This window comes from Physeter macrocephalus, chromosome 20 (assembly GCF_002837175.3).
Source record: "Physeter macrocephalus isolate SW-GA chromosome 20, ASM283717v5, whole genome shotgun sequence".
NCBI lineage: Eukaryota > Metazoa > Chordata > Mammalia > Artiodactyla > Physeteridae > Physeter > Physeter macrocephalus.
In genome coordinates this window covers 114366311-114393678 of record NC_041233.1, presented here as the reverse complement: position 1 = coordinate 114393678, position 27368 = coordinate 114366311, and the positions used below count along the sequence as shown (strand labels likewise).

At 45.6% G+C, this 27368-nt stretch overlaps 2 protein-coding genes across 5 annotated transcripts in view; one reads left to right on the top strand and one right to left on the bottom strand.

Moving 5' to 3' along the window:
* MCPH1 (microcephalin 1) overlaps window positions 1–27368 on the bottom strand; it is a 236587-nt gene that overhangs the window by 76140 nt on the left and 133079 nt on the right. The gene's annotated exons all lie outside the window — the stretch shown is intronic.
* ANGPT2 (angiopoietin 2) overlaps window positions 6029–27368 on the top strand; it is a 55196-nt gene continuing 33856 nt past the window's right edge. For all 3 annotated transcript variants that reach the window (XM_007114974.3, XM_007114973.2, XM_028481180.1), the window contains exon 1: window positions 6029–6962. In XM_007114974.3, coding sequence (XP_007115036.1) covers window positions 6675–6962 — 288 coding nt within the window. In that variant the 5' untranslated portion in view covers window positions 6029–6674. The remainder of the gene's footprint in view (window positions 6963–27368) is intronic.

Here is a 27368-nt window from a genome sequence, read left to right as displayed (position 1 = left end):
GAGTATTTGGTACCTTTCTAATTGAACTAACCTAAATAAGAATGACAGCCAATAACCTAAATAAGAACGACAAATAAAGATTTTCCTCCATATTAACTCCGATTCTTCCATCAGTACTAACTCCTGACACGTAGATTCCTACGGTTCCCTGTCAAACAGAAGTTACGCAGCTGCGAGAAGGAAGATAATTGTCCCAGATAAGGCGATGGTATCTAGGCCTCTGCCCTTTACTGCCCGGCACTTACTCTGTCTGCTCCGAGAATGAAAACACGAGGGTCATGCAGGGGAAATGGCTGTTTCCCAGGAAAGGAAATTGCCTGAAAACACATCTGGCAAAGGCTTTTTCTCCTCCTCTGGCAGGCAGACACTTATTTTAACAAAATATACATTTCCTTACCTCCTGTAAAGGTGAACTCTATGGAGCCAATGCCCCGTTCTAAGTGGATGACAATTTTCCTCTAAATAGAACGGGCCAGCTATTTTATGGCAAACGCTGTGTATGTTTAATTGCAACTAGCACAGGGAACTTTGCTAAACCAGGCATCATACTTCATTTCAGAACCTATGTATTCTCAAAGGTATATCACACTCTTGTAGCCAGCTACAACAGAGGAAATTAAAGAGGCAAAGAAAGAAAAAAACCGTCAACGCCAGAAAATCAGAAAGGTGGCAAGAATGGATATATAAAGCACAACTAATGCAGTCAGACAGGAGGCTGGATTTCCAGAGATTCCGTCCTCAGTGAGCTCAATCTGACTTTAAGTCTGCATTGCCGTGTGCACTTCTGAGCGGACTATCCCCGCTCACAGATGCCCCGGGTCCAGGATACTGAAGCGGGCACGTAGTGGCCCCGTCTGTGTCTGGCTGCCCCAGCTCAGGTGACCAGAGGCCACCAAAGGTCTGGCAGTGAAATGGGTTCTGTCTCTGGGGCGTGTGTTTGTGCAGCACAGAGGTGACAGCCAGCGTCTCCAAAGAAGGTTGGTAAAAGCGGAATAAAGAGACCCATTGCTTTAACTTCTCCTTAAATCCATGAATGTGAAAGAAAGGCACAAGCAGGTCCGGCGGAATCCTTGTCATCTTGCCTCACGGAGCCGTGGTTTCCACGCCCGTCGTAGGGGCGTAGGGGCGAGATTTACCGTCCACGGCTACACGTGTGTGTTGATATGTAGGCTTTTACTCTTTTTTTCCTGTTTTTACGGTAGCTTTAAGGGGCTTTCTCTCTGGTACCGTCTTCAAAGCCCACGGCTGGGGATTATCCTTCGCAGCCCGCCAGACTCAGGGTTTAATATCGGTTCCACACGGTCAGTAGCTCTGGGGAGAGGCCGCACCGAACCTTCTGCAAAGCGGCTCCAGGCGCCACCTGCGGTTCTTCAGGTTCAGTTCCGCACACGTCAACACGCAGTGGCAAGAGAGCTCTTCCGTGAATCGCCGCAGAGGGAGCCCGCTTTCGGAAGCTGCGACACTCACTTTTTCCTTTTCCTTTTCGCTTCCCCTCGCCCTGCCTCCCTCCCTCCCTCCCTCCTTTGCCTTCTTTCCCTTTGGCCCATCGTGGTGGCTTCTTCTGCTCTCAGAAACTGCTGCCCACGGTTCGGAAAAAAAAAAAAAAAAAAAAAGGGAGTAAGAATAACTTCTTCTTCGGCAACAGTTTTATGTCCAGTGAACTTCCTGATGGTTTCCCCGCGCGCTGCGCGCCACGTTGTCAACATGCTGCTCGAATTCAGCCGCTTTTAACGAGGCCGGAACAGAGAGGCGGATGAGTGAGGCGCCTCTGAAGGCCCGCCGGCCCCGAGCAGCCCGACGGCCCGAAATCGGCCAAAGCCCAGGAGCGCCCCAGCCTCACTTCGTGGGGGTGTTTCGGCACTGAGAGCTCCTCGTGCGTCAACGCAGCGCCTTGCAGAACTCAGGCCCGTGCCGGCCCCAGAGCTGGCCCCCGTCACTGCCCCCAAGGCCTGCGGCCGGTGGTGACAGGACGGCGGCCACTGCGCTGCGCGATGGGGACCGGGCGGGTGTGAGACCGAGTCCGGGGACGTGCCCAGACGTGCCGGAGAAAGACCCTGGCGCAGGACGTCCACAGATGCGGGAGACCGGTGGGCCTCTCCAAGCACGGCTGAGTGGTGGCCCCGGGCCTTCCAAACAGCCACGGGCTCGCAGCGGGGACAGCTACCGCTACGCCGGCTCCTCAGAAGGCAGGAGCGCCCTCAGCCCCGCCGCCCGGGCCGTATGTGTGTCCGGCCCACCGCCATCCCCTCCTTCGCCCGGCCGCATGTGAGTGCCGGTCGATACTGAGGATCGAACCGGCTCCCTGGGAAGAGCAGGAACCATGCGGCGCCCCCGGTCCCGCCTGGCGCCCCACGCCTTGGGGGCTGCCCCACAGTTGGCACCGTATCTTGCTTTCTGGCGTCCAGGGCCACGCTTACGCAGAGAGCGCCTCACTGGTGGCTCTGGGTGACCTGGAGCCTCCGGAAGGTTGGGGTCAGTCGGATGCCATGATCCGGACAGAAGTGGATCCACGTCGACATGTGACCTACATTTTGGGGGCCCCGACCAGTGGGGGGTGCTCGACGGGGCACACGGAAGCGGAGGGGCCTTCGTCAAAGGTCTCTGTAAGGCTCACCCCTCTCTTTCAGGCAAGAGGGTCACGTGGTCTTTTTGGTGCCATCAAATGAAGATTCACCTCATGGTGGCAAAGCGTAAAGGGAGAGCTTGAGGCCGTGCGCGCTGAGGTGATTAAATGGGAGCCTCCGAAATGTCAGCTGATGACATACAGTATGGGGGAGAAAACAAACGTTATTAAGAAAATAAACAGCACCGCACACAGCTGTTCAGCAGAACTGTTAGGACAAAAAAAAAAAAAAAAAAAAAAATTGGTTGGGCAGGAAGGCAGCTTCGGGGAAGGCTGTAATAATATTTCTCGTTTTATAGCCCCATCTGCCTTCAGCGGTCCTGTCAGCAAGTCACTGAAGGAAACTCAAGATTCTCTTTGAAACTGAACAGCCCTGAGAACCACAGTCAAGGCTGTGTTTAGCCTCCGTCCCGAGGCCTGCATGGAAGCAGCCTGCAGCTGCCGGTTGCCTGGTGCTTAGGAAACAAACAAGTACGGGGGGCGGGTCCGAAAGTGGGGGGGGGCGGTCTTCCCGCCGGCCTGCCCTCAGGGCCCCCCGCCCAGCTCTGCCCCCGTCTGGGGTCTCCCGCGGGCTCTCCCACGTTGGCCGCGGCGGCCGGGCGCATCTCCTCCAGGCTTCCTCAGTGACGCCTCGCTTCGGCCCCGCGCCGGGCCCTGACTGCGGAGGGCGTCGGCTTCTGCTTGGGGCCCTGCCCGCGCGGGCCCTGCGCAGGTGGGATGTGTCCCCCGGGGTCCGTCCTCCTAGTGCGTCTGCCTCGCCTTACAGTTTAGCTCCAGCTTCGAAGTGGCGCGGTCTTTGTGGCCAAACGCTCCGGCCCCTCCCCTAAGTCCCTTTTCCCTGGCCTGTCTCACACCCCTCAACTCTTGAAGCAGCCGGGCGGCGCTCGAGGCATGGGAGGCTCCCTGTTTACACTGGCTGTGCCTTGAGAGTGGCCCTGCGACCATGTCACAGCCCCTGGCGACTCCCTCTGGTCAGCCGACTACAGCCCGTGGTCCCTTTGGAACGGCCAGCGAGCTAAGAATGGTTTTCGCATTCTTAAAAGGCTGAAAAAAATCCAGAGACTTATTTCATGATGTCAAAATTATAACAGATTCAAACTTCAGTGTCCGCGAATAAAGCTTTGTTGGAACACAGCCACCTCCCATCGTTTGTGGATTGTCTCCGGCTGCTTTCACGCTATGACGGCAGACTTGAGTCGCTGTGACGGAGCCCGTGTGACCCGCAAACCTGAAATATTTACTGTCTGACCCTTTACAGAGAACGTTTGCCAACCCCGGGTCTAGCTAGAGCCTCCCCCCAACTCCTGGGTAAGATTTTCCATTTAGGTACCTACAAAGAGCGGCTCACTGCACATCTGACCTTGAGAGGATGGATAAGGAACATCCAAGCCAACTGCCTGCAGGACCAGTGCCCTCGGAAGCGATGCTGTCTTCCTGCTGGGTGTTCTCACCATCCTCTCACCACATCCCGTTGGTGAGGGGGTCTCCCTCCCTCTATTTGCTTATCTACGTCTGACACTCTGTCATGTTCCCCAGTACCCAGAAGACGAGGAGTATTGGTGGTACACGCTCTTCCTGTGCCTTCTTTTTAAACCACCATGTCTGCCTGGGAGGCAGATGGATGATTTTTAAAACCACTTATGCGATATTAATGCCTTACGATATGCACTTTCAAGCGAGGAAGAAACTTAGAAGAAAAAAGGTGCACCCCATGTTTCCGCTTCATGTTCGGCCAGAGAATAACACGGTTACGATATCTGATGGTGCAAGAGCTAATTTTCATTTAATGGGAAGTGCTGATAAAGAAAGTAATATTCCTAAGTAACATGCATTATTCCGTATCATCATAACTATAAAGGTGCTACTGAGAAAGAAGCATCTCATTTCACAAGTAGGCACACTGAGGCTTAGAGAAGTTAAGCATTTGCTTCAGATCTCAGTGAATCAGGGTTCTAACACCGGTCCCGTCTTCAAACCCTACGTGCGTCCGCCTGCACTTAGCAGCCTGAGTGAGTGTATCTTCTTTAATTCGTTCCTTTAGTGGAAACGATGTGCCAGAATCAGGTTCTAGCTTTCCTGAGCCACCGAGCCCTTTGAGAGCCTGGGGAAGTCTACAAACCCCCTCTCAGAAAATGACACGGGCTGTTTTATTTGGAGATTAAATAACAGGATCTTGGGATAGATCAAATGACGATGTAGTGCTGAGTGCACGTAATAGCTTGAGATATCGTGATAGAAACATCTGCAATTCCTATTTGTGAGAAAGCCATAGCTATCGACCACTGTTGTTTGTGAACTATTCAGAGCTAAAAGCGGGGCTATGTTTCAGTGACACTTCAGTGAAAAATAAAGATGTCTTGTCCTGTCGAAGTTCGTGGACCCCAGGAATTCTGTCTGGGGACCTTGGGTCAAGAACCCCTGCTCTGGAGGTAACCTCGGAGCCAGGCCATGCACAGGAGGGACGTTTTTAAAGGTACCATTAGGTCTCTTGAAACAATCCACTATACAAATCTCAGTCATCCAAGAATTAAAATCATAAAGTCCCCTGAAATCTGATCTTGCATGATTAGACTGACCCTGGCTTTACGGATGGATGAGGTCCATCAGGTCAGTGCTGAACAGGCTGCCACTGCCTGGAGAGGAACCTCGTGCGCTGAGGCATTAAGAGACCACCGCAAGGGCTCCAGGCCGTCGCCCCACGCCCGGCCGCCTCCCTGCACAAGCTGGCTGCTGAGTAGGCACACTGTCAACCTCCGAAGCGTGAAGCTTTAGCCGTTGAAGGAAGTACCCTGGGGGGTTTATGGAGCCACAGAATTGAAGCAGAAAAATCTTGGGTGTTCATGCAACCCTTGAATTGGACAGATGAGGACGTTATAGCTTAACCAAAAAGAAGTGATTTGCCTGAGTCCAACACTGAGCGGGACTGATTTAATTGATCCTGGATAATGTGCTACAAAATGACGGGATTTGAGCAAATCCTGACCTAAGGACGGAGAAGTTTAGTATGCCTCTCTCAACCTCCTCATTTAAATTCTGATTTCTCTATGGATTATAATTTAGCGGGCCATTAATCAGTCCAGTATATTTTAAGCTTACTTTGAATACTGAAGTGGATATTTTGCTTAAAAGATGAAATGTCAGAGCTCAGAAACTGACTTTCCTAACACGATTTAATAAAGCGAGATGTTCCTATCCAACTGTTTTAAGATGAAAGTTTTGCATACTTGGCTAATGGTTCAAAAATCAAGCAATACCAAGGAAACGATTTTCCCTATGAAAAGGCAAAGCGTTTACAAGAGCGAGACTCCTTCCTCTTTGTTTGTAATAACAAAAATAAACCAAAGTCCTGACATACTTGTAGTATTTTTATTCCTAAAGGAAAAAACAGGAACTTTCATTGTACTTTAAAGTTATTGCCCCAGATATTTTACCAGCTTAGCACTGTGAAATCAGTTTCAGACACAAGAGACCGACAAGCTCTCTCTAGGAAATACTCAATTAGGGTGGTGCCTCTGAAATACCCAGGGGTCCTGTAACTGATCGGTTTTTCCCAGAGGGTTTCTGCAGCATACAGTCCTGGTTGGACAGTACACATCATGCAGAGATTTTTCCTGTGGCCTGGCTAGTGACCCCCCTACAGGAAGATAACGGACAAGCCGGGAGGGCGGAGCAGCCAGCTACACATGTCTGGCTGCTGTTATCAACTTATCATATAAGGAAAGGAAAGTGATTGATTCGGACCCTGACACCGCGGAATCTGGGGGAAGAGAGACAAAGGCGCACTGAGGCTGGTCTGTAAGGCGCATGCAGCCCTCGCGAGGGAGCAGGATTATCCTTCCTCCTGCGATCTGACAGCTGACTGCGGGGCCGGGGAGAAGCAGCATTAGAAACCAAGGCCACTGCTGGGGAAGGAGGGAAGAGGAGACTTTCACTGATGGACCCTGAGCCAGGGCCGCAGAGCCCCGTGTCTGAGAGGGCCGCTTAGCGCCCGGGCGTCTCGTGCGCCTTGACGTCTGCTGAGCGGGTGGTTTATTACCGACCGAAAGAAAGAATGTGGCAGCTTGTTCTCCTCACTCTGAGCTGTGATCTGGTCCTCGCCGCAGCCTACAGCAGCTTTCGCAGGAGCGTGGACAGCGTCGGGAAGAGGCAGTACCAGGTCCAGCACGGCTCCTGCAGCTACACGTTCCTCCTGCCGGAGACGGACAACTGCCGCTCGCCCCCCGGCGCCCACGCGCCCAGCGCCCTGCAGAGGGACGCGCCGCTCGACTACGACGACTCCGTGCAGAGGCTCCAGGTGCTCGAGAGCATCATGGAGAACAACACGCAGTGGCTCATGAAGGTAGGCAGCCGCCGCCCCTCGTGCACGGCTCCGACCGGCTCAGGCGTGGCAGCCAGCCCGGCGCGGCGGGGAGGGGGCGGCGAGGGCAGGCGCGAGCTGGGGGCCGACGCCTCCGAGCGAGCTGCCACTTGCTGGAGCCCGTCCTGCCGCGTAAAGTGGTCGGGGCTGAAAAGCGACAAGGATTTCTGGAGGGGAGTGCCAGGATCCACGGAGGGGAGCCTCTAAAGTCAGGAACGCTTGTGCACGGAGGAAGGGCGCTTCTCTGCACAACGTGTAGGCTGTTTTGTTTGTGCAACTAGTTTCAACCCGGTGATATCCTTTACCAGGGACGTTACAGAACCGGTTGCAGGCACGGGGCGGGGGGGGGGGGGAAGCTATGAGCAAAGGCAGCGCCGGAGCCAGGAAAAACGTGACCATCACGTTAGTTACGAACGGATGGAGGGAAGTGCTTTACCAATTTCCTGAATTTATTTACTAAAATAGGTTGCGGCTCTTGGTAAACAAGAGGAAATTAAATAAAGCAGACCTTCCATCTCTCACAACCTGGGGGGCTTTACCCCGAGGGTTTGTCATTTGTCGGTAGGGCTGGGTTTTCCAAGCGTCCGAGGGGATTCGGCGCTGCGGCCCCTTCAGTGCCACCACGGGCTTTGAAGGTGACCCCTCGTGGGGCAGGCGTGCAGGGCGTTTTGCTGCAGTTACGCCGTGACAAGACGGTCGTGTTCGCGGGGTTACCACGATCCCACTGTTTCAGGCTTTTTATAGAGAGTTTTAACTCAAATAGGACACTGAAAGCTCAGTTTTTCTTTTACAAGCCATCGTTTTCACATGTAAAGCTATTTATACAAACCCCAAAATCACCCTGGAATTTTGCTTGATATGGACTCTATATATTCTTCAGGAGGTTTAGACAAATTGCATAAATAGATTAATCATTAACTATTACAATGACATCACATCACAATGCTTACACAGAAGAGAACCTGACGGTTTAAAGCCATATGGGAACTTTAACAACAAGCTGATTCGCCTCATTCAAAACTCTGCCCCTGTCTTTCATTTCACCATAAACCTTCTGTCAGGACACCTCATCTTAATCTCAGAATAGATCTTGGCTCCGAATCTGTGTTTCTCATTAGCTCTCCTACCTTCAGAGAGGAAATGACCAAGTTATTACTCTCGTCCTGAGCTGAGATGAATGAAAGCCCTCGGCACTGCATTCAGTAATAACAAGAGGGGTCGCTTCAAATCAAAGAACAGAAAACAACAAAAACGTATCAAAAAGACTCGCCCTGTAATATGAAACGCAGCAGTCGTACCTATAAGCACTATCCCTTCTGAGAAAAGTCTCCAGTAATTTTCTTTCTTCTCCTAAGAAGTTCCCTGTGGTGCCTTTAAAAATCTCCTAAAACTCACAGATGTGCAAATAATATTGTTAAACTTAAAAAGCATGCAGCAACACAGGTTCGAATATTTGGAAGACAAACTGCATCCTCAACAAGAGCTCACTCCGACTTCCCACTTCTCCCCGAGCTGTCGTGCTCCCCATGGCACAGTTAATGCCAGGGCTGACGGCCACGGTGAGAGATGAAAGACACGTCATTCGTAGTAAACACTCTAATCTGCCCGACTGGTAAGTCGTCTCGTAAAATAAACAGTCGAGGAACGTAAAAGAACGTTGTGCCAAATCAAGACCGCTAAATCGTATTTGCTTAATGAAGCCCACATTAGGTATACCTGAAACTCCATATACAGAGCTCGTATTTCTTTCCTAGATAAATAACCCCCTTCTTTTCGATCTTTGAGACGCGCTGTTTAAAGAAGGAAAAGGACAAGGAATTCTACATGAGGTGACCAACATTTTTTCCTTTCCAGGTTCAATCAGTAAATATTTGAACAGTAGCACAATGGTATTTCTAAATTCTTTCTTTAGCCATCTAGCTAAATATCACCAAGAATGACTTCATGTTTATCTTTTCACGGGCTCAGCACCTGTCCTGTGGGCCTCTTGGGTAACGTGCACCTGAGAAAGTCAGTTTGTGCTCTCACTTGGTTTACTGGCTTCTGGTTTGGGAATGAAAGCAAAAAAGCAAACATGAAACCCACCTAAAGTGATTGAATGTAACCTCTCTGCTTGTTTTTTATTCCTGTGTTTTGTCACCTGTGATAATAAACACTGCTTTTCTCATAAGGGAGAAAATAATATGTAATGGAATGACAGATAAGCCACAATCATCAACATCACGATCAAACCCCTATTATAGATTATGACAGAAAGAAAAAGCACCATTCTGTGTTTTGCATATTTCCTTTTCTTTAGGGCTGCTTTTTATGATTCCATATTTCCTTTCTCTCCCTGATCAACACTAAAAATGAGAGGGGAAAAAAAAAACACAAAACACTTTTAAGGTTTTAAGAAAACCTATCAAGAAGGAAAATAAGACCAAGTTTCTGGTTAACCTCAGGGTAGACGGCATAGCATTTCAGCGTCTGAGTGGTTAGCATGCCTTCAGGAGCCTGGACTAAGAAAGCTGTTTCGCACATCCTCAAAAGATGCCCCTCTGCCCCTTTCATCTGCCAGGCAAAGGAAGTGTCAGAATTCTGAATGAGTGCAGAGGAACATGAATGGAACAATACAGGGAAGGCTCACTTTCTGGTTAGCGGTTAAACAGGACAAGATAAATCGTGATAGTTAGGACACCAGATACACCACAATGACCTAAAAAACACCATATGTCACATTCCCTTGCTAATCCTGCAACTATTCTAAACCTCTGCCCCTGTGATAGTAAACACACTTTATAAAAACTGACAAATAACTTAGCAAATTGGATTGTATCTTGCTAGGAGACTAGATTTTTTTTTTTTCCCCCGATCAGAAGAAACAGGGGAAGGAAATAAACAGTTATTTCACACTGATGGATACTTTAAAGTTATCAGCAACTGCAAAGTCTATTGTGCTTTAAAACAGTGTTTTGAAAAATAAAGCTAATGCCTGTTAAGTTGATGTAAACATTTCCTCGTAATCCTACTTATTTTTTTTTAACGACAGAAGCACAGGCTGGGAGCTGTAAACCTGAATTGAGATCCTTTTCTTTCTTTAAAATTAATAATACTATATCCTTTTAATAAAGTATGAGAAGTATTCATCGGCTGATGTACAGGGAACAATCCAGTTTTGCTCCTAAAAACAAAACTGTTGTCAATGGGAGAAACTGATGGTGAGAAGCTCAGATGAACTCAGACCGTCAGCCCCTTCCCCACCCCTGCCAGGGACTGATTGTGTGTGTGTGTGTGTGAGTGTGTGAGTGTGTGAGAGTGTGTGTGAGTGAGTGTGTGTGTGTGTGTGTGTGTATGAGTGCGAGTGTATGTGTGAGTGTGTGTGTGTGTATGAGTGTGAGTGTGTGTGTGAGTGTGTGGGTGTGAGTGTGTGAGTGTGTGTGTGAGTGATCATGTGTGGTGGCCAAACACTCCTTAGCTGTATATCCAAACAAACAAACAATAAATAAACAAACCAGAGCTGGGTTCAATAAAGGAAAGAAAAAACTACCCACTGTATCCACAGCCAATGTTCTACTACAGTATTGGAATAAACCCACCATTCCTGTACTGCCTTGCTGTCTCCCGAATCATGAAACGTGATTGTGTTTAGTGTTAGAAGCAAATTCTGTGCATTCAGATAGGCTGACTAAACCTTCTATTTAAGACTGCAAGAAAATGATTACTATTATTTAATTATCTATTAATATCATTATTGTAAGGAAGGCAGAGATGATTAAAGTTTCACTGTGGTAGGAGAAGTACACATATTTAAGGTTGGAAACTGCAAGTTTAATATACTGTTTACTATATACTATGTATGATGTATAGTACAATATGTGCGTACTACATATATTATATAAGATATGCATATACTATATATAGTTTATATTATATATATATAGTATATATACAGTAATTGTTTTCCATGGTCAAGTGGCCTCTGCTTATTGAACGGGGCTGTCTGACATCCTGGATTAACTATGCAGGTATCACACTGTGGGGAGATGAAGACTTGCCTGCAGTCACGAAGTAGGAAATGGGCTTGTGCATACACCTTCCATCACATCTGACTTTCTGTTTAGACACTAGATAATCCATAGAGTCTCCTTACTGTATTTTGAAAATTGGTTGATTTTAACCAATATGGTCCTCTACAGTTTACAAACAGGTTGTAATCCAGGAGTTTATCTGTAAGCCAGTTACTGTACTATATGGAACTTGAAGAGGATACTAATCTTATAAATGGTGATCAGATGCTCAAGCTGGCCCATTTTTTTTATGGATTAAAATAGTGCTTATTTTAATCCATAAAATTACTGAAACTTTGTATATTTGTAATTCAAGAACAACAGCTCCAATCAACCCTACCACCATATGGATAACTTAACAATAAAATAAAAATATGAGAGTAATATATGGACCATGTAAAATTACAAAGTCAAACCTTTAAAACAGTAGAAAATAGAATGTAAATTCTCCTTCCTCTTCAACTTCAGCCCCTTTCTTCAAGATGAACACTTAGAGATGTATACTAGCCCTTTATTGTGACAAATTTAATATCAAAATGAACGAATTTCCTTCTTCTTAAAACCTGTACAGTGGTATTATACAGCGATCAGAATCTTTTTCTTTTCTTTTTTTTTTTTTTTGGTTCACAAGTGTCATGAAAAGAGGTTGAAAGAAAGATTTTATTTAGGGGAAAAGAGCAAAATTTGGAAGACTAAGGAAAAGGAGAATATGGATTAAAGGGGTGTGTGTATGTATTAGAGAGAAAAGGAGACATGGGGGGAAGGAGAAAAAGGAGAGACTACCTGTGATGGAATCTATCACCTATCAACACAGGAAAGGGGGCATAAAGGGGATGGCTATTTTGACAAAAAGGAGGTGGCTTATATTGTTCCATATTCTGGACACCAAATGGTACCAGGGCCTGGACAGCTTTGGATTTCCTGGGTTGAGATCAAGAGGGTATAGGCAATGAATCATGAACATGTACAGATCGTTTCCGGATCAGATGCTCATAGTTTGCAGAGCATCTATATTACTCACTGATAATGACAACTCAACAAACTATTCTCTCTGTTATAATAACTATACACATATATACTTATAATAATTATATATGTATACATACTTATTATAAATGTATACAAAAAGTATATATTATATAACATACACATCTATACCTATAAAATATAATTCATATGAGTCGTATATATGTCATATATATATATATATATATATACTAAATACTGTGGATTGTGTAGTACTGTAGTATGTATTTATTGAAAAAAATCTGAGCATAAGAGGACCCGTGCAGTTCAAACTCATGTTGTTCAAGGGTCCACTGCGTATGTGTATGTGTGCGTGTGTGTGTGTGTGTGTGTGTATATATATATATTTTTTATCTCTCTTTTCACTACATCCTTCTTTGACTTGAAGGAACCTGATAATATTTTTCTTCTAAATTTTCCTAGAACTTTTCTGATAAAAAGAGAGCCACTCCACTTTCCAGTGACACTTTTATCACTAAAGCAATAGTAGTAACTGGGGGACGGCAATCAAGTGGCACTGAATAACTTTAAAGCACTTGCCGAACCTGACCTCATTGAGTCCCAGAAACACCTCCAGAACACAGACGTGGTGGATATAATCCCACCTATTTTAAAATCACTCAGGAACACGGGTGAGGGAATATCAGCGTGCTCTGCAGTGCAGGAGTCTTGCATGGGTCACCCAGAGAGGAAAAACAAACACGGAAAAGCACGCACATCCCTCCTCTGACAAAAAGCAGACTTTTCCGTGGGGCTGGAAAGACCGCAGAAAATCACTGGGAGAAGCGTGAGTGAATACGAATATCGTGTTATTTCTTAGCTCATTAACATAAATGAGTGAACACTGCTCTACCCCTCCCACTCCTTTGGGGGTGTTTCCAGTTCAGGGCAGGCGTCACTGAAGTTCATTTATTTGTTCAACAAATATTTACCGAAGGCCCATGTGTGCCGAGGCAGTGCTCTAGGTGCTTGGGGTGAAGACAAAGACTAGGGTCTGCCCTGGTGGGGATACGCGGCATTACACCACCACATCCTGTTGGAACGCGTGGGTCAGAAGGTGATAAGCGCCCCACAACATCGGGTGAAACGAGACAGACGAGTGGGTGCAGGAGATGGGGAGTGTTGGAGGGTGAGGGTAGAGGGCAGCAGTGCCAGACAGTGTGGTCACCCCGCTGAAAGCTCCTTTACAAAAGGACAATCAATTGAAACTACTTCAGAATGGTCATTTTTCCTGATCACCAAAGTCATCAGTAATAGGTGGATATTGCAGGAAATAACACATATACAGAACATGCATTAAAAATATTATGTATAATCCTAGCATTCTGAAATAAGCACCTTACTACTCAGTACATAAATACGCCTATACAGGGATGACTATTTTAAAAACATGCTGTATATACTATAACATTATACACACCTATACCTATCTGATAACTTTTATCTATTAATAAATAAAAAAAAGAAGTGGGGCTCAGAGGTTAAGTAACTTGGTTGACATCCCAAGTCAGTAACAGAGGCAACTGCCACCAACTGTGAGTCCTGTCGTAGGACAAGCACAGGTGTTCTGGGGCACAACCAGGCTGCGGACAACCGGGTCATCAGGTAACATTCGCAATCCTTCCTATGTGGGGTTGGTGCCAAAGCTGCGAAGAAAAAAAAAAAAGCAATCGGGACTACCCTGTGTGTAATCACATGAAATTCCACTCCGTAGTTCAGAAGAGTAAAAGCAAACTATATCATAACCAAGAGAAAGTATACAAATTCTTACAGACCGTACATACAGGAACAACCCTTCTCTGGAAGCTGACTGAGGGTGACAGCCTGAATTTCCCAGTACCACCTGAAAGTCCAGGCAAATAAAATTCAGTCCCAGGAAAGTAACGCGTGACCTGCCCTACCCTCTATTTGATTTTAAAAAACAACTAGGGTGTATCTCTCATTTAGCATTCTACAAATAGATATAAACAGAAATACCTTGACGTCATGCTGTTAATGTTTAAAATGAGAAAGTAATGTCAAGCTCAACAATTTGATGTAATCTTTTGATTACAGTAAAAAAAAAAATCATGGGTACTGTTTTAGAATAAAACTTTCAACATTTATCAGGATTAAAATGACTGTTTTATATACGGTTTGAAAATAAAGGGATGAGCTCTCCTCAGCCACCTGAACTGAAAGTCAGGTGTGCTAGCTGTCTGTCTTTAATATTTTAATTAGATATTTTGCCAAATACATTAAGAATATAACGTGTTATTTAAAAAATATGTGACTTTATATTTTTTCATGGACAATGGTGATTTTAAAGGGAAGAGATATTCAGATACAGAGGTCTTGGGAAATACACTATTTTATTGTGTTGACACAGTTTCCTAGAGTTTCCCATGGCTTGTATGTGCTGAATATTCACAATAGTTATTGGTCTTTTAGGGAGAGAATATTAATCAAATCTTAAAAGGAAGCAAGCGTTCAACCTCTCCATTTCTCGATTTTGTCACATTCTATCTAGACCATATTAACACTTTCTCACATATTAAGTCTTCTTGATGTGAGAGGGACTATTCCACCGGGGTGACTTAATCTACTGATTAGCCTGGTGACAAAACCTGCCACCGACATCTCCCCATCTTAAGATAAGTACTCAGGACATACATATTAGCACCTTCATTGTGACAGTTCCAGCAAATTCCGGGGATGAAGGTTAAACCGAATTGTGGGTCAGCCTCTGTATGTCGCTAATTAACATTTAGGAATGGTCTGAGCATGCTTCACATGGGAGATTTCCACTTTGGCCGCCAGAAGCACACCTTGGTGGTTGGGTTCAATAGCCAAGTTGTCTAATGTCATGAACCCTCAGGAAGCAGGCCACGCTCTTTGGTATAACCTGCTGAGTCGTGTGGGACTCGATAAGGACAGTTAGTCTGACAGTCTTCCTACACCAGGAGCTGCCCCCTTCCCTCTGTCTGAGGAGCCTCTGGAGCCCTCAAGACCACCACCCTGAAGGAAAAGGATAGAGGTGAAAAAAACTGAGACCATTCCAGGGGTTTCATTTCTGGCCCAAGGCAGCCCCAGGAATTGAGCCAAACGAGAGCAAAGGGAATGATGTGTTCCTGCTCTCCTGAGTTTGGAATAAAGGGGTTCTATACCAAAAGAAGAGATCTCCTGGACACACTTGGTCGGATTCCAAGAAATCTAAATCTAAAAGAAACCGTGTTTACGCGTGAAGTCCACGCCATCGCTGTTAACAAGCGTGCCTTTGGGCGGGCTTTGTTATTTTCCTGCATCTCTGTGTCTCCATGAAACAACTAGATAACCGGGGAGAGCTGGCTAGGTTAACTGGTGCGGTCTGAAGCTACGGAATGCAAGCTTTTCATTTCACTTGTTCCTCCTTATATGTAGCAAATGATAGTTTTTTAAAAAAAAGACTGAATTGTTTAGAGCAGTTTTAGGTTCACAGCCAAAGTGAGGGGAAGGTACAGAGATCTCCTACATGCTCCCTACTGCCCCCCACATATACAGCCTCCCCGTTATCCATGACCCCACCATGGTACATTTGTTATAATCAACGAACACATCATCACCCAGGGTCCACAGTTGATAATTAGGGTTCACGCTTGGGGGTGTACATTCGACGGGTCTGGACAAATGTATAATGACGTTGTATCCACTATTACAGAATCATGCAGAGTCGTCTCACTGCCCTAAAAACCCTCTGTGCTCTGCCTCTTCATCCCCACCTCCTCCAACCCCTGACAACCACGAATCTTTTTACTGTCTCCATAGTTTTGTCTCTTCCGGAATGTGATATAGTTGCAACCACACAGTATGTAGCCTTCTCAAATCGCCTTCTTAGTAGATGACTTTTTTTTTTTTAAGCATGATTAACTGTACATTTGTTTAGTGACCCCTTACCTTGATTATTCAACTAAGTCATTAACTAGCTAAAACCCTCACAGTGTACCTTCAGAAACGTAGGGTTTTCCTACCTACAGCAGGGACCTCAGGGGGCTATTACGTGTTTCAAATAGGATGATGAATGCACAGTGTGCTGGAAACTGTAACATGTCACAGTACTCAGGGACTATCATTATAATTAATTTTCATAACGATACCAGAAACGTACTTATCAAGGTCTGCACTATTATCTCACATGAAAGATTGTAACTCCACTCAGTCTTATCAGGTTAAATGATCTGACTTTCTACCTCAAGGCACATCTTCACTCTGTAAGACAATGAACTTCCTTTCAACATGGAAAAGGACAGCTGTTAAGTGTGCTTGTAAAAGGTCCTGATTATAAAAGGTGGCTGAGTACCTCTCTGTAGAAACACTCAGCTCCAAAATCGTAGGTGGCATCTTCTCCTAAACCACCCTACTTGTGCCCCATTGTGATTGCAGGTAATGCCATAAGCCCATTAAAACAGTCAGACTTTATGGTTAAACTTATTATTATCACTTCAGCTTTCAGTAAGCTGAGAGCAATGTTACTCTTCTGTATGTTCTGTTTTTATAGAAGACAATGGCAGGAACTATATGAATATTAAACAGCGGGTGGTCTGGGGTTAACTAGTCAACCTGCACATCTTGGTAGAAAAGATTCAAAATTCCTAAGAGGTATCGTTTCCTCTGGGCTCCTGCAAGCATTTTCTCTGCCATTAGATTTGTAGAATCAACAAGGTATTATCAACTCTTGTTTATTTGCTGGATAATTATAAACATTAGTCTGAAGATAATGCAAGAATTCTTTTGAGTTTTATTAACTACTATCTAGTCTTTGGAATCTTGAAAAATTATTACATACAGATGTAGCTTAAAATTTCTCTAAGCAAAATGGTCTTCTTAATGGGAAATACTGGTACAAAAATGCTGCTGGAGAGAAGATATTTTGCTGAGTAACATAAAATAATCAGATTCCGACCACAAGCCAATTATCTATGTTTAACATTTGGTTTTTGTGTATGAAATTCCTTATTATTTTTAGCTACTAAGGAATAGGTTCTTAAATTTCCTAAAAAAAATAAAATAAACTTATTCAGTCTTAATTCAAGAAAGTATTAGTAACAGGAATTCCCGACCCGAACTGGTTTTAACTTAACTTCAACAGTGAAATGCTCTTAAAAGCAGTGATGGTTTGGATAATTATATTACAAATTAAAGAATCAACATTAATCAGAACACCACCCCCTCAAAAACAATTGTTCGTTTTGTGATGTGTAATTAATTGTCCATATTTTCAAATACGGTTCCCTTCTTGGTTATGACAAGCACAATAAATCTACATGTGCTTTCCCTCTAATTGGACGGTGTTTAATATGTATCCTTTATTTATTGCTACATGATTAGCCTGCCCTATGCCACTTAGGTTTTACAGTTGTAGTCTGAGAGTATGCTACTTTTCCTTTCTCTTCTTCACCTGAAATACCACTACCATTAAAATAAGCGGTCTCTGGATGAGGGGAAAAAAAGGATAGAAATATCTGGTGAATAAACAACTCTCTCTACTTATTTGGGACCCTTTCTCTATCCATTTCAATTTTAAGTGATTCAAAAATCCTAAACCGGGAACACAGGTCAACCATAGCAGCTGTGGAGATAAACAAGCACCACTCCCTCACCTCTTCCCAAACAAGGGCGGGGCCTTTCTACTCTACTTTGACAGCCTCTCCCGCTGCGGAGCACAGGCTCCGGACGCGCAGGCCCAGCGGCCACGGCTCACGGGCCCAGCCGCTCCGCGGCACGTGGGATCCTCCCGGACCGGGGCGCGAACCCGCGTCCCCTGCATCGGCAGGCGGACCCTCAACCACTGCGCCACCAGGGAAGCCCTGCTGGTTTCTTTAAAAAGTCTACAGACTTCTTGCAAAAAGGATACTGTTCATATGACAGCAATCACGAGAGTTCAAAACAGAGAAAGCCTCTTTCCCCTCTTCGTTGTGGTGTAGTTGCTACTGTAAAGAGACAGAGGCAGGATGCTGCCGGCTGTCAGGATAGCAGCTGGCATTTACCAGGTGCACATGACCTGGTGACATCAGCTCGTTTAATCTCGTGACAGCCTACTGAAGGTAGAGACCCTGTTCTTCTTTTTTTGAAGAAACTCAAGCTCAGAGTGCTATCAGATGGCAGAAGGTTGGCAATACTAGGATGATTTCTTTATTTCCGAGCTTCTTATAATAACACATCTTTTTGCGTGGATCACTTCACGGTGGTCCCCTAACACCTGCCATTCTGATACTATACACAACAGTCACACCCTGTGTGTCCACCGCCAGGGGTAAGAACAAATACTGGAAATTGCGAGAAGACCAATTTGGGTTGACGTTACTGTTTTCATTGACCCCGGGGAAGGCTGAAGAGTGTTGAGGTGTTGAGTGACTTGCTAGCTTCCAGAGACGTGAGGTTGCACAGCAGGGATTTAAGCCCACGTCTGTCCTGTTTCCGAGCCCTGTTCCACCTCCTCCAGCTCTGCTTTCTCACTCTCAGGACTGGAACCGAGGCTGACACGCAGAACAGTCAAACCCGGGTGATTTAAGCCCCCATAGGAGGGCGACGCTGCGTAGGTGGCAGCTGCCGTCCTTTGGCATCTCAGGACCCAGCAAGATGGCGGCTGCTCAATCTGCAGACAGTGGCACACACATGGCTCTGTTTTCAGACACAGGGAGGGACTCGTGAATAAGCAAGTGAATAAGAGACTGAAATGTAACTCTTCCCGAGACAGCCCCGTCGGAGTAAGGGACGGGCAAAACAGGGAGCTCTGAAGAGCTTCGGTCCATTCACACATACACCTCTGCTCCCCCAAACACTCGACTGGACCAGGTCAGCCCTTGCTTTTCATTTACTCAGACGCTGGCTTAGACATGCCTCAGACTCTGAGCTGGCTCTGTTTTACAGAATCCAGCACTTTCTTTTCTTCTGAGGTATAACTTAGAATAAAATGAACAAATCCGAAGCGTGTACCTTGATGATAGACGTACACACCTGTGTAATGACCACCAGGTGGCTCCCTCCTGCCCCTCCCAGCCTGCAGCCCCTCCTCTCAAGGCTGGCCTCTATTCTGCCTTGGGCCACTACAGGTTAATTTTGCTAAGCTGTGTACTTCACGTAATTGGAATACAGTATGTATTCTCTTTGAGTCTTTCTTAAAAATTATTATTTCTGTGATTCATCCATGCTGTTGTGTGTATTAAAATTTGCCCTTTTCCATTACTGTGTAGTGTTTCACTGCAGGAGCATGACACAATTTATGTGCCCACCGCACTACTGTCGATGGATACTTGTGTTCTTTTAGGGAAGTTGACCCTTCTCCACTGGACAAACCCAAGTACTGTGAATTGTCTTCCTTGTATCTTTGGAACCTGTACAGTTGGAAGGACTTAAAGCTTCCTTGAATGATTTCCAAGACTAATCTACCTTCTAATGAAACCTGCTCTTCAGAAAATATTCCATACGTTGCAGAGTGGTCTTGGTGTTTACTCCTGAGGTGCTCAGAAAGGACTTCTGAGGAGTATTTTAAGTACTGGTCAAACATGATTCTGTTAAGGTTCCAGTGGGAGGCTAACAAAGAGATAATTAAATAGTACAGCAGACACCTGAGGAAAGAAGGAGCTGTATAAACATTCAGCGGAAAAGAAAGCCTGGACATAAAATACAGGCCTGACCAGTACGACCCGCCACTCCCTCTGGCCTTATCTTCTCCTCTCCCCTGACAACAGCTTCTTTTCCAGCATCAGAGAGAGACAGTTCTAACCAAAACCATTTTCCAGATCGGCGCTTGCTTCTGGGAACACCAGGACTCCTCCTTTTTCAAATCTAAATGGCATGTTACGCTTTAACTGTCATCGCTATGAAAACCCATTAGGTGTGCTTTCTGCACCGGGGGGCATGTCAGCTCCTCTCTCCAGGTGGGCGGCCTGATCTTGCTTCCTGAGCAGTTAAGGGGACCACCAAGACCACAGCAACGGGGCCATGAAGAACCAAGAGATGCTTCCCTGAGGTCGGCCGGAGTAGAGCTAGTGGCCCCCAGGGAGAAGGATGAAGATGAGGGTTCATACCCCAGTTCTGAGTTTACCACTGTCATTTTCAGGACATTTCCCCCCAAAGCCAATCACACTCCGGGAGACCAATGGTTTAGGGGTTCAGGAACAATTAAAAGAGGTCTACACATACCACCTCAAAGTGCTGGGATGCAGGATAGGCGTGTTGGGAAAAAACCTTCGCCTAAGCTCTATCTTTCGCCTCCTTAAGCCAAAATGCTCCTAGAGTCACTCCAGGAGAGGGCCAGGACTCCAGCGGAGCCAACCACTCACAATTTGAGTCCCAAACAGCGGCCAAAACTCCAGTGTAGGTCCTTGCGCCGAGGGGGTTCAACGAAAACGCTAAGCCACAAAGTTTAAGCTGGCATGCGGACCACGTTAATTTGAAACCAGATTTCTATGACTGAGGGAAGCTTTCAAGAATTCACTACCACTGATAAAATTAAACCGGCCTGTAGGCGTCAAGACCAAATCACAGCAGTGACCACAGTGATTTTTGGTTAAAAATGGGGGTAAGATGACTCATATTTTGACCGAAACAAACAAGTGACCCCTAACAATAGGAAAACGTCTGCCGCCGTTCCCTGCTTTCTGTGTGAGCCCTCGGCCCTCATTCCATCTCCTGCACGAGCCCGCACTCCCCAGCCGCACGTGCACGAGATTGCTGCGCCCACTAATTGCTCAGTGACGTGTGGATCTTAAGTGACTTGTGTGAACGAGTGTCACGGGGCTCTGAAAAGGACAAGGGGGTATGCTGCACTCTCATACGCTACCCCTCGGAAGGCACTCGTTGATAGAAATACACGACCCCCTAAAGATGAAGCAAAGTGAGTCAGCCATTCTCCGGTGGCTCAAAGTGATGCTGGGGCCCCTCCCCTCACTGATAGAGAAATCCCTCTTAAAATGATTATTTTTTTTCCCCTTCAAATTGTGAGTAAGAATTCAACATTGCAGAAGAAAAAGTCAATCCTGAATGACACGCTTTTTATAACTCATGGCAGTGGAGTGAAAGGGGATAGGAATTTTCCACTAGCTTCCATCGGAATAGACGTGCATCCAAGGCAGCAGGGTTAGGGAGAGGGGGCAGACCTACAGAACTGAAACTAGTTATGGGAAAATGACTCAAGTCCCTCGTACTTTTACCACAAGCGTTTGAAGAATCACACTGAACATTTGGTGTTCAAGTAAGCTGGGCTTCTCTGTGCACCATAAAACCAGTTCAACTTTGAACGAATGAGGGTGGCAAGCGTGCAAACTGTAAATTACACGCAGAAATGGACCACGTTACTTTTGTGAGACTGGCACGCATTCGGCGCTTCCACTACACCACCAAAAACACGTCGGCCTGAGGCAGCCACGCCGTCCGCAGAACACACGCACCGTGTGCTCTAAGAAGGTTTCTCCCCCAGTGCGGGGTGCTTACAAAAGCTGTTAGCCTAAAAGCAGACACCGGGCCAAACAACAAACTTGCGAGAAGTGTGGTGGTTTTTCTGAATGGTTTCTGAGGTTGGGAAGCTATTCAAGTACACATCTTGATGAAGATCTTATATGATTTACTAAGTCTTTTTTTTTTTTCCCGCGTGCAGCAAATGAAGACCCAACGCAGCCAAACATAAATAATAAATAAATAACAATACAAAGATGAAAATTTACACTTTTCCCCTCAAAATTCTGATTTTTCCCATGAAGGCTTCTGTACTAAAGAACCTGACTCTATTTTTGATGCTTGATTACAGACATTTTTGCGGTACGCGGGCCTCTCACTGTTGTGGCCTCTCCCGTTGTGGAGCACAGGCTCCGGACGCGCAGGCTCAGCGGCCACGGCTCACCGGCCCAGCCGCTCCGCGGCACGTGGGATCTTCCCGGACCGGGGCGCGAACCCGCGTCCCCTGCATCGGCAGGCGGACTCTCAACCACTGCGCCACCAGGGAAGCCCTACTAAGTCTCTGTGATTTACTGGTTTTCCAATAAATATTAGAAAATCATAGGGCAATTAAAGGCAGTATCTGGATTGGGCTTACACCCTACCAAATGCAAGGTTTCATACAGGATGTTCTAAAACTCAAGTAACCCCAAATACTTATGGACTCTGTTTGCCAGTAAGGCACTGCCCAGCTTCTCAAACTTCGGAATCGGGTCGGACACTGCCACCCCCATTTTAAGCTCCATGCTGATTCTTGTAGCGCTCTTGCTTCAAACAACAGCAAACCACTAAAAACCCAGCTTTGCCCAGTGGCACCATCTAAGAGTGCTGAAGCAGAGCTACTTTGGGCTACTAATCCTTCCAGTAGCTGACAGATGTTAAATACTGTGGGATTTCCCTTGACTATGTGAACTGTCCCCGGTGTTCTTAGGAGTTTGCTGCAGGGACCTGGGGAGCGAGTAAGTATGCAGCTAGTAGCTACCTGGGGAGAGAGTAAGTATGCAGCTAGTAGCTACCTGGGGAGCGAGTAAGTATGCAGCTAGTAGCTACCTGGGGAGCGAGTAAGTATGCAGCTGAGCTAGGATTCACACCCAGGTGTGTCCGAGTCCCAAAACCTGTGCCATAGTGATGGCCCTACAACAGCTGCAAAAATCGCACATGTAACTTCTCTCCAACCTGAATCCAACACAAGCTACTTTATTCAAGTTTTTATAATGCCGCTGAAATGCAGGAGCTGCATGAATCGGAATAACTCAAAATACAACTAAATTCAAGAGATTAATTCATTTATTTTACTTTTCTCAGAGCAATTTTGTATTCATCCCAATGGGCAGCACAGCTATTCAAAGGATAAATCATTTTCTTCCTATACTTGAAGCCACCGAACTCCATCAAAATGCAACCCATGACTCAGACATTTATTTATTTATTATTTATTTTTAGACTAATGGGAACTGCATGAATTCTTTCTCGGTCTTCCGAGAGCGCAAATGCCTTTTATGCTTGATCCGGAAAGAATCGCGTTTCGGAATATGTTAAATTACTAATTTACCTAACTGAGTACTTCTAACCCTCTCTGGGCAGCTGGAACGGTTTAATCTGCACTCTCTGCAGACAGTCACTTTAGAACCACTTTTTCAAAGTTCATTTCTTTAGGCAGTACTTAGGTACAACCAGATGAAAACTGCAGACAGAGGTAAAGAAAATCACTTACAGTAACTAGGGTTGTAGCGTCACGGCAAAAGGTATCAGACATTTCATTTTTAATACCCTTGCCTTTAAAAATATTTTTACTGAGGTCTGAAACACAAGAAGCGTATAAAGTGTACTAACCTTAAAGTGACAGCCTCGTGAACTTTTAAACCATGAAGTTACTTGTGTAACTATAGCACTGGGATCTAGATATAAAGCACTGCCCGCACCCAGAAGGTCCCCTCGTTCTCCCTCCCCGTTAATAATCTCCCTTGCACACGCCTAAACGCCTCCCAAGCAGAAACCATTATTCTGACTTTTGTCACCACCCACAGGTTTGGTCTGTTCTTGAACTGGATATAAACGGGATCATACAGCAGGCACGCTTTTGCATGGGCTCCTTTTGCTCCACAGGCCGCGCCCGTGATGTGTTTAATTTTACCAGCGATCTGTTATTTAAAAAAAATTGAGACGTAGCGCACTAACACATCAAACGAGTCCCCAAGGAGCAATGTTTACAAGTCAAAATAATATTCTATTGCGAGAAAGAAAGCAGTGAAGAGTGCTCATAAAGGAATATTATTTAGCAGTTTCAATTTGGTATCATATGCTTGGCCACAAAACATTCTCAATCCTCATGATTTGGGCAGCACAGCAGGTTTTATACTGAGCAAGTTAGTATGTAAGAAAGGTTCATTTTATGACAAGGTGTAAATCTACATGGGTGCCTATTTATTTATTTTAAAAATTTATTTACTTATTTATTTTTGGCTGCGTTGGGTCTTGGTTGCTGCGCGCGGGCTGGCTCTAGTTGCGGCGAGCGGGGGCTACTCTTCGTTGCGGTGCACGGGCTTCTCCCTGCGGTGGCTTCTCTTGTTGCGGAGCACGGTCTCTAGGCGCATGGGCTTCAGCAGTTGTGGCGCACATGGGCTCAGTCGTTGCTCTGCGGCATGCGGGAACTTCCCGGACCAGGGATCACACCCGTGCCCCCTGCGTTGGCAGGTGGATTCTTAATCACTGAGCCACCAGGGAAGTCCCTGGGTGTCTATTTAAATGGATTCCTTCTTAGAGTGAAATTTTATTCAAAGATTAGGATGATAAGTAACTAACCATGTAGAAATATAATATTGCGCATTTAAAGTGACATCTTCACGTTATGGCCAAACTTTGCATGTCTATTCTCACTTAACCACTGGAGAGAAAGTGACTTCCCTACACATGAATGACATGCCACTGAAACAAACGACTGAAATAAACTCCCTCTAAAAATGAGTCAGAAACAACTCCATCCCTAGAACTGGTATTGGGTAAAGAGAAGATTGATACAACATATATTTTGTAGCAAGATACTCTTATTTGGGGTCTGGAGGTCTTGGAAGACGTAATTAGAAGGTCACTGATTTGTCCCAAGTCATAATCACTATTTGCAGCTCCCGGTGGAGGTTCTCTTCTTGTGGGGCCAAACTTCAGCCGTCCGCAGCGCGCCGCAGCTCTGAGGGCCTGCGAGCCACAGCCAGAAGGGGGACACGCGTAAAGCTTCCCCGTGGCCTTCCAAAGTGAGCCGCAGCCCCAGCTGGACTAGCAAAATATTTCATCGGTGAACAGTAAATACTTTGATGTATATACCTGATACAGTTACCAAATTTCAGATCAAGAAGTAAAGATGAGTTATAATTAGTAAAAAAAAAAAAAAAAAAAAAAAGCTGTACTATTCTATTTGCCACTTAATTTGGTCACTGACTATTGTTCTGCTGTTGTAGCACTGTCTTCGATTAGAAAAAAAAATTTTTTTTCTGTTGATCAGCTTTAAAATAAGAGTAATCTGCAAAACATAGCCTGATTAAACAAATAATCTGTATTTCTAATGTGAGTTTAAAAAAGGATTGATCACTTTCAAGTTTCTTTGCTTTTGCAAAGCGTAGGCAAGTAATACGATTCCTTAAAGTATGCGCCCACAGGCCACTGAATTATGTAAGTAAATATAAAAATATGAAAACTTTTATAGCTTTAAACCCTTGAGAGGACTGAACCAGAGGTCAAATTAGAGATAATCTGATATATTAGAAGAGGTAAAGTCTCCCTCCTTAATGGTTCAGAAAAGCATGAACTTTAGCTGCTATACAATCATAAAATTAAAAAAGCTGCAGCTACAGCTTTATGAACATGAAAAGCAAAATGAACACACTTGTCTAAATACTTCCCAGCATTGTTACTGCGGCAAGTCTGACTAGAGCACGATGCTGAAAGAAGCTCTCCATTTCCTCACCACACATAAGGCACCGTCACACACACTCGGCTCTTAGAAATGTCAGTCAGTGGAGAGAGTATACACATACATGTTGTATCCATTTATCCAAGTCCACTGTAGAGAAGACAGAATGGTTTGGGGGCAAGAGAACGTGAACAGTTCAAAAGAGAGCTACCAGCCGTACTGAGAAAATACCGTTAAGAACACATTTTTGCTTATGGTGGGTCAGTAGTACATCATCATATACAAGGGATGGAATACTTTATCACTGTTTTCATGCCAATCAATCTAGTGTACTTTGGGCACCTTCCAGTAGTATCCTCGAGTTCGCTCCGTTGGAATTCTCTCCACCTTTTGCTAGCAGAGGAGATAAAGCAGCAGAGGGGCTTGGCTGGAGTCTGTTCTGCTGTGCAGCGCTCAGCAGGGCGTGCAAGGCCCAGTGCTGAAATTTCTCAAGCATTCCCATCTGCATTCCCTGCGCCTCCCCCCATTCTTTTAAAGAAACAACACAAGCTTCCTGCCTTCCTTATAAAAAACTAGTTTGTCTTGAACGTATCTTCAAGACAAAAATCATTTAAATTCTTTAAGCCTCTTCCCTTTCATAGCCATCGAGTATAGTAATTGTGACAGTGTACCTTTATTTCACGTTAAAAAGAAAAAAAAAAAAAATCTGCTTTTGCTCCAAAGATGATCACACTATCTTGTCCCTAGAAATCTACCCAGGATTTTTGCAAACCCACAGAATACAGAAAGAGCAGAAGTGGGTCAGGCATAAATGACCTTTGCAGTCTGAATACTTCGTCACAGAAGTGAAAAAGTAACATTGTTAACACGTGCTAGCAACGTTTTCAGGTAAGCACAGGTACACCAGTGCAGTGGTAAGAGTCCTGGACTGGGCATTGGGTCACCAGGGTTTTAATTTTCACTCCGCTACCAGCTAACTCTGTGATCCAGGTCCTAGAATCCTCATTCATATAATGAGAAAGTTCAACAATGTTATTGATTTCCAAAGCCTTCCTCCCCATCCAGCTTTTGAAGGTCTGTCACCCCACAGCCAGGTGACAATGGATGGATATATCGGTATCTACATTTGTCTCCACACCTGAGGACATATGTATGTTTATAAATATGTATGTTCATGAATATACACATAATATTTCAAAGATTCTGCCTGCCGTAGAAAGACACTGAAATAATTTACTTACCTTATTTTTTCTCGGTGCACCTTAATTTCAGACAGGCAAGAACACTTTAGTTTCATTAAAAAAGAAATCCTCAGTATACTGTAATCTAAGTTAATCCAATCTCGTTCCCAGAGCTGAATTTCAACGGCTCCCATTGTAATAACTGACAATTCAGTTCCTTTTATAAACGAGAGAATAGTCGTATGTTCCCTTTCTACCTCTGCAGGAAGCATCACTTGCATCTCCTAGGCTGAGAACAAAATATCCCAGGCACCAGACCAATGAAGGAGTCTGCAGAGTCTTCTGTGCCGTCGGGCATTTGCTGAGGTCGAAGGGAAGTTCTCTCGATTGATTGCTCTGGCCTGCTAAGCTCATGTACCACCTTCTGTATATGGTGATCGGTGATCGTGGCCTCGGTTTTGTCTCCGGCTCCACCCTTTCTCCAATCTGTTACAAACACTGACACTTTCAGGAGAGCTGCTTTCACGGCCGCTCTCTCAGCAACGTTACCAAACTGCACATGCCAGGGCTTGAAGCCAACGATCCCACACGACGTGGGGCCTGGAGGCGCTCACCTTGGCCTCACCTCCCATCACAGCACAGTCAGGTCCACGGGGCCGCGGGGGAGGCTGTGAGTGCTCAGCTCTGTGAATGAGGCCCGGGGGCGGCGCCCCCCCCCCCCCCCAGGGGGGATCTGGAGGGCACCGCCAGTGCTCCGGGCCCCCCTCCGCCCGCCGTC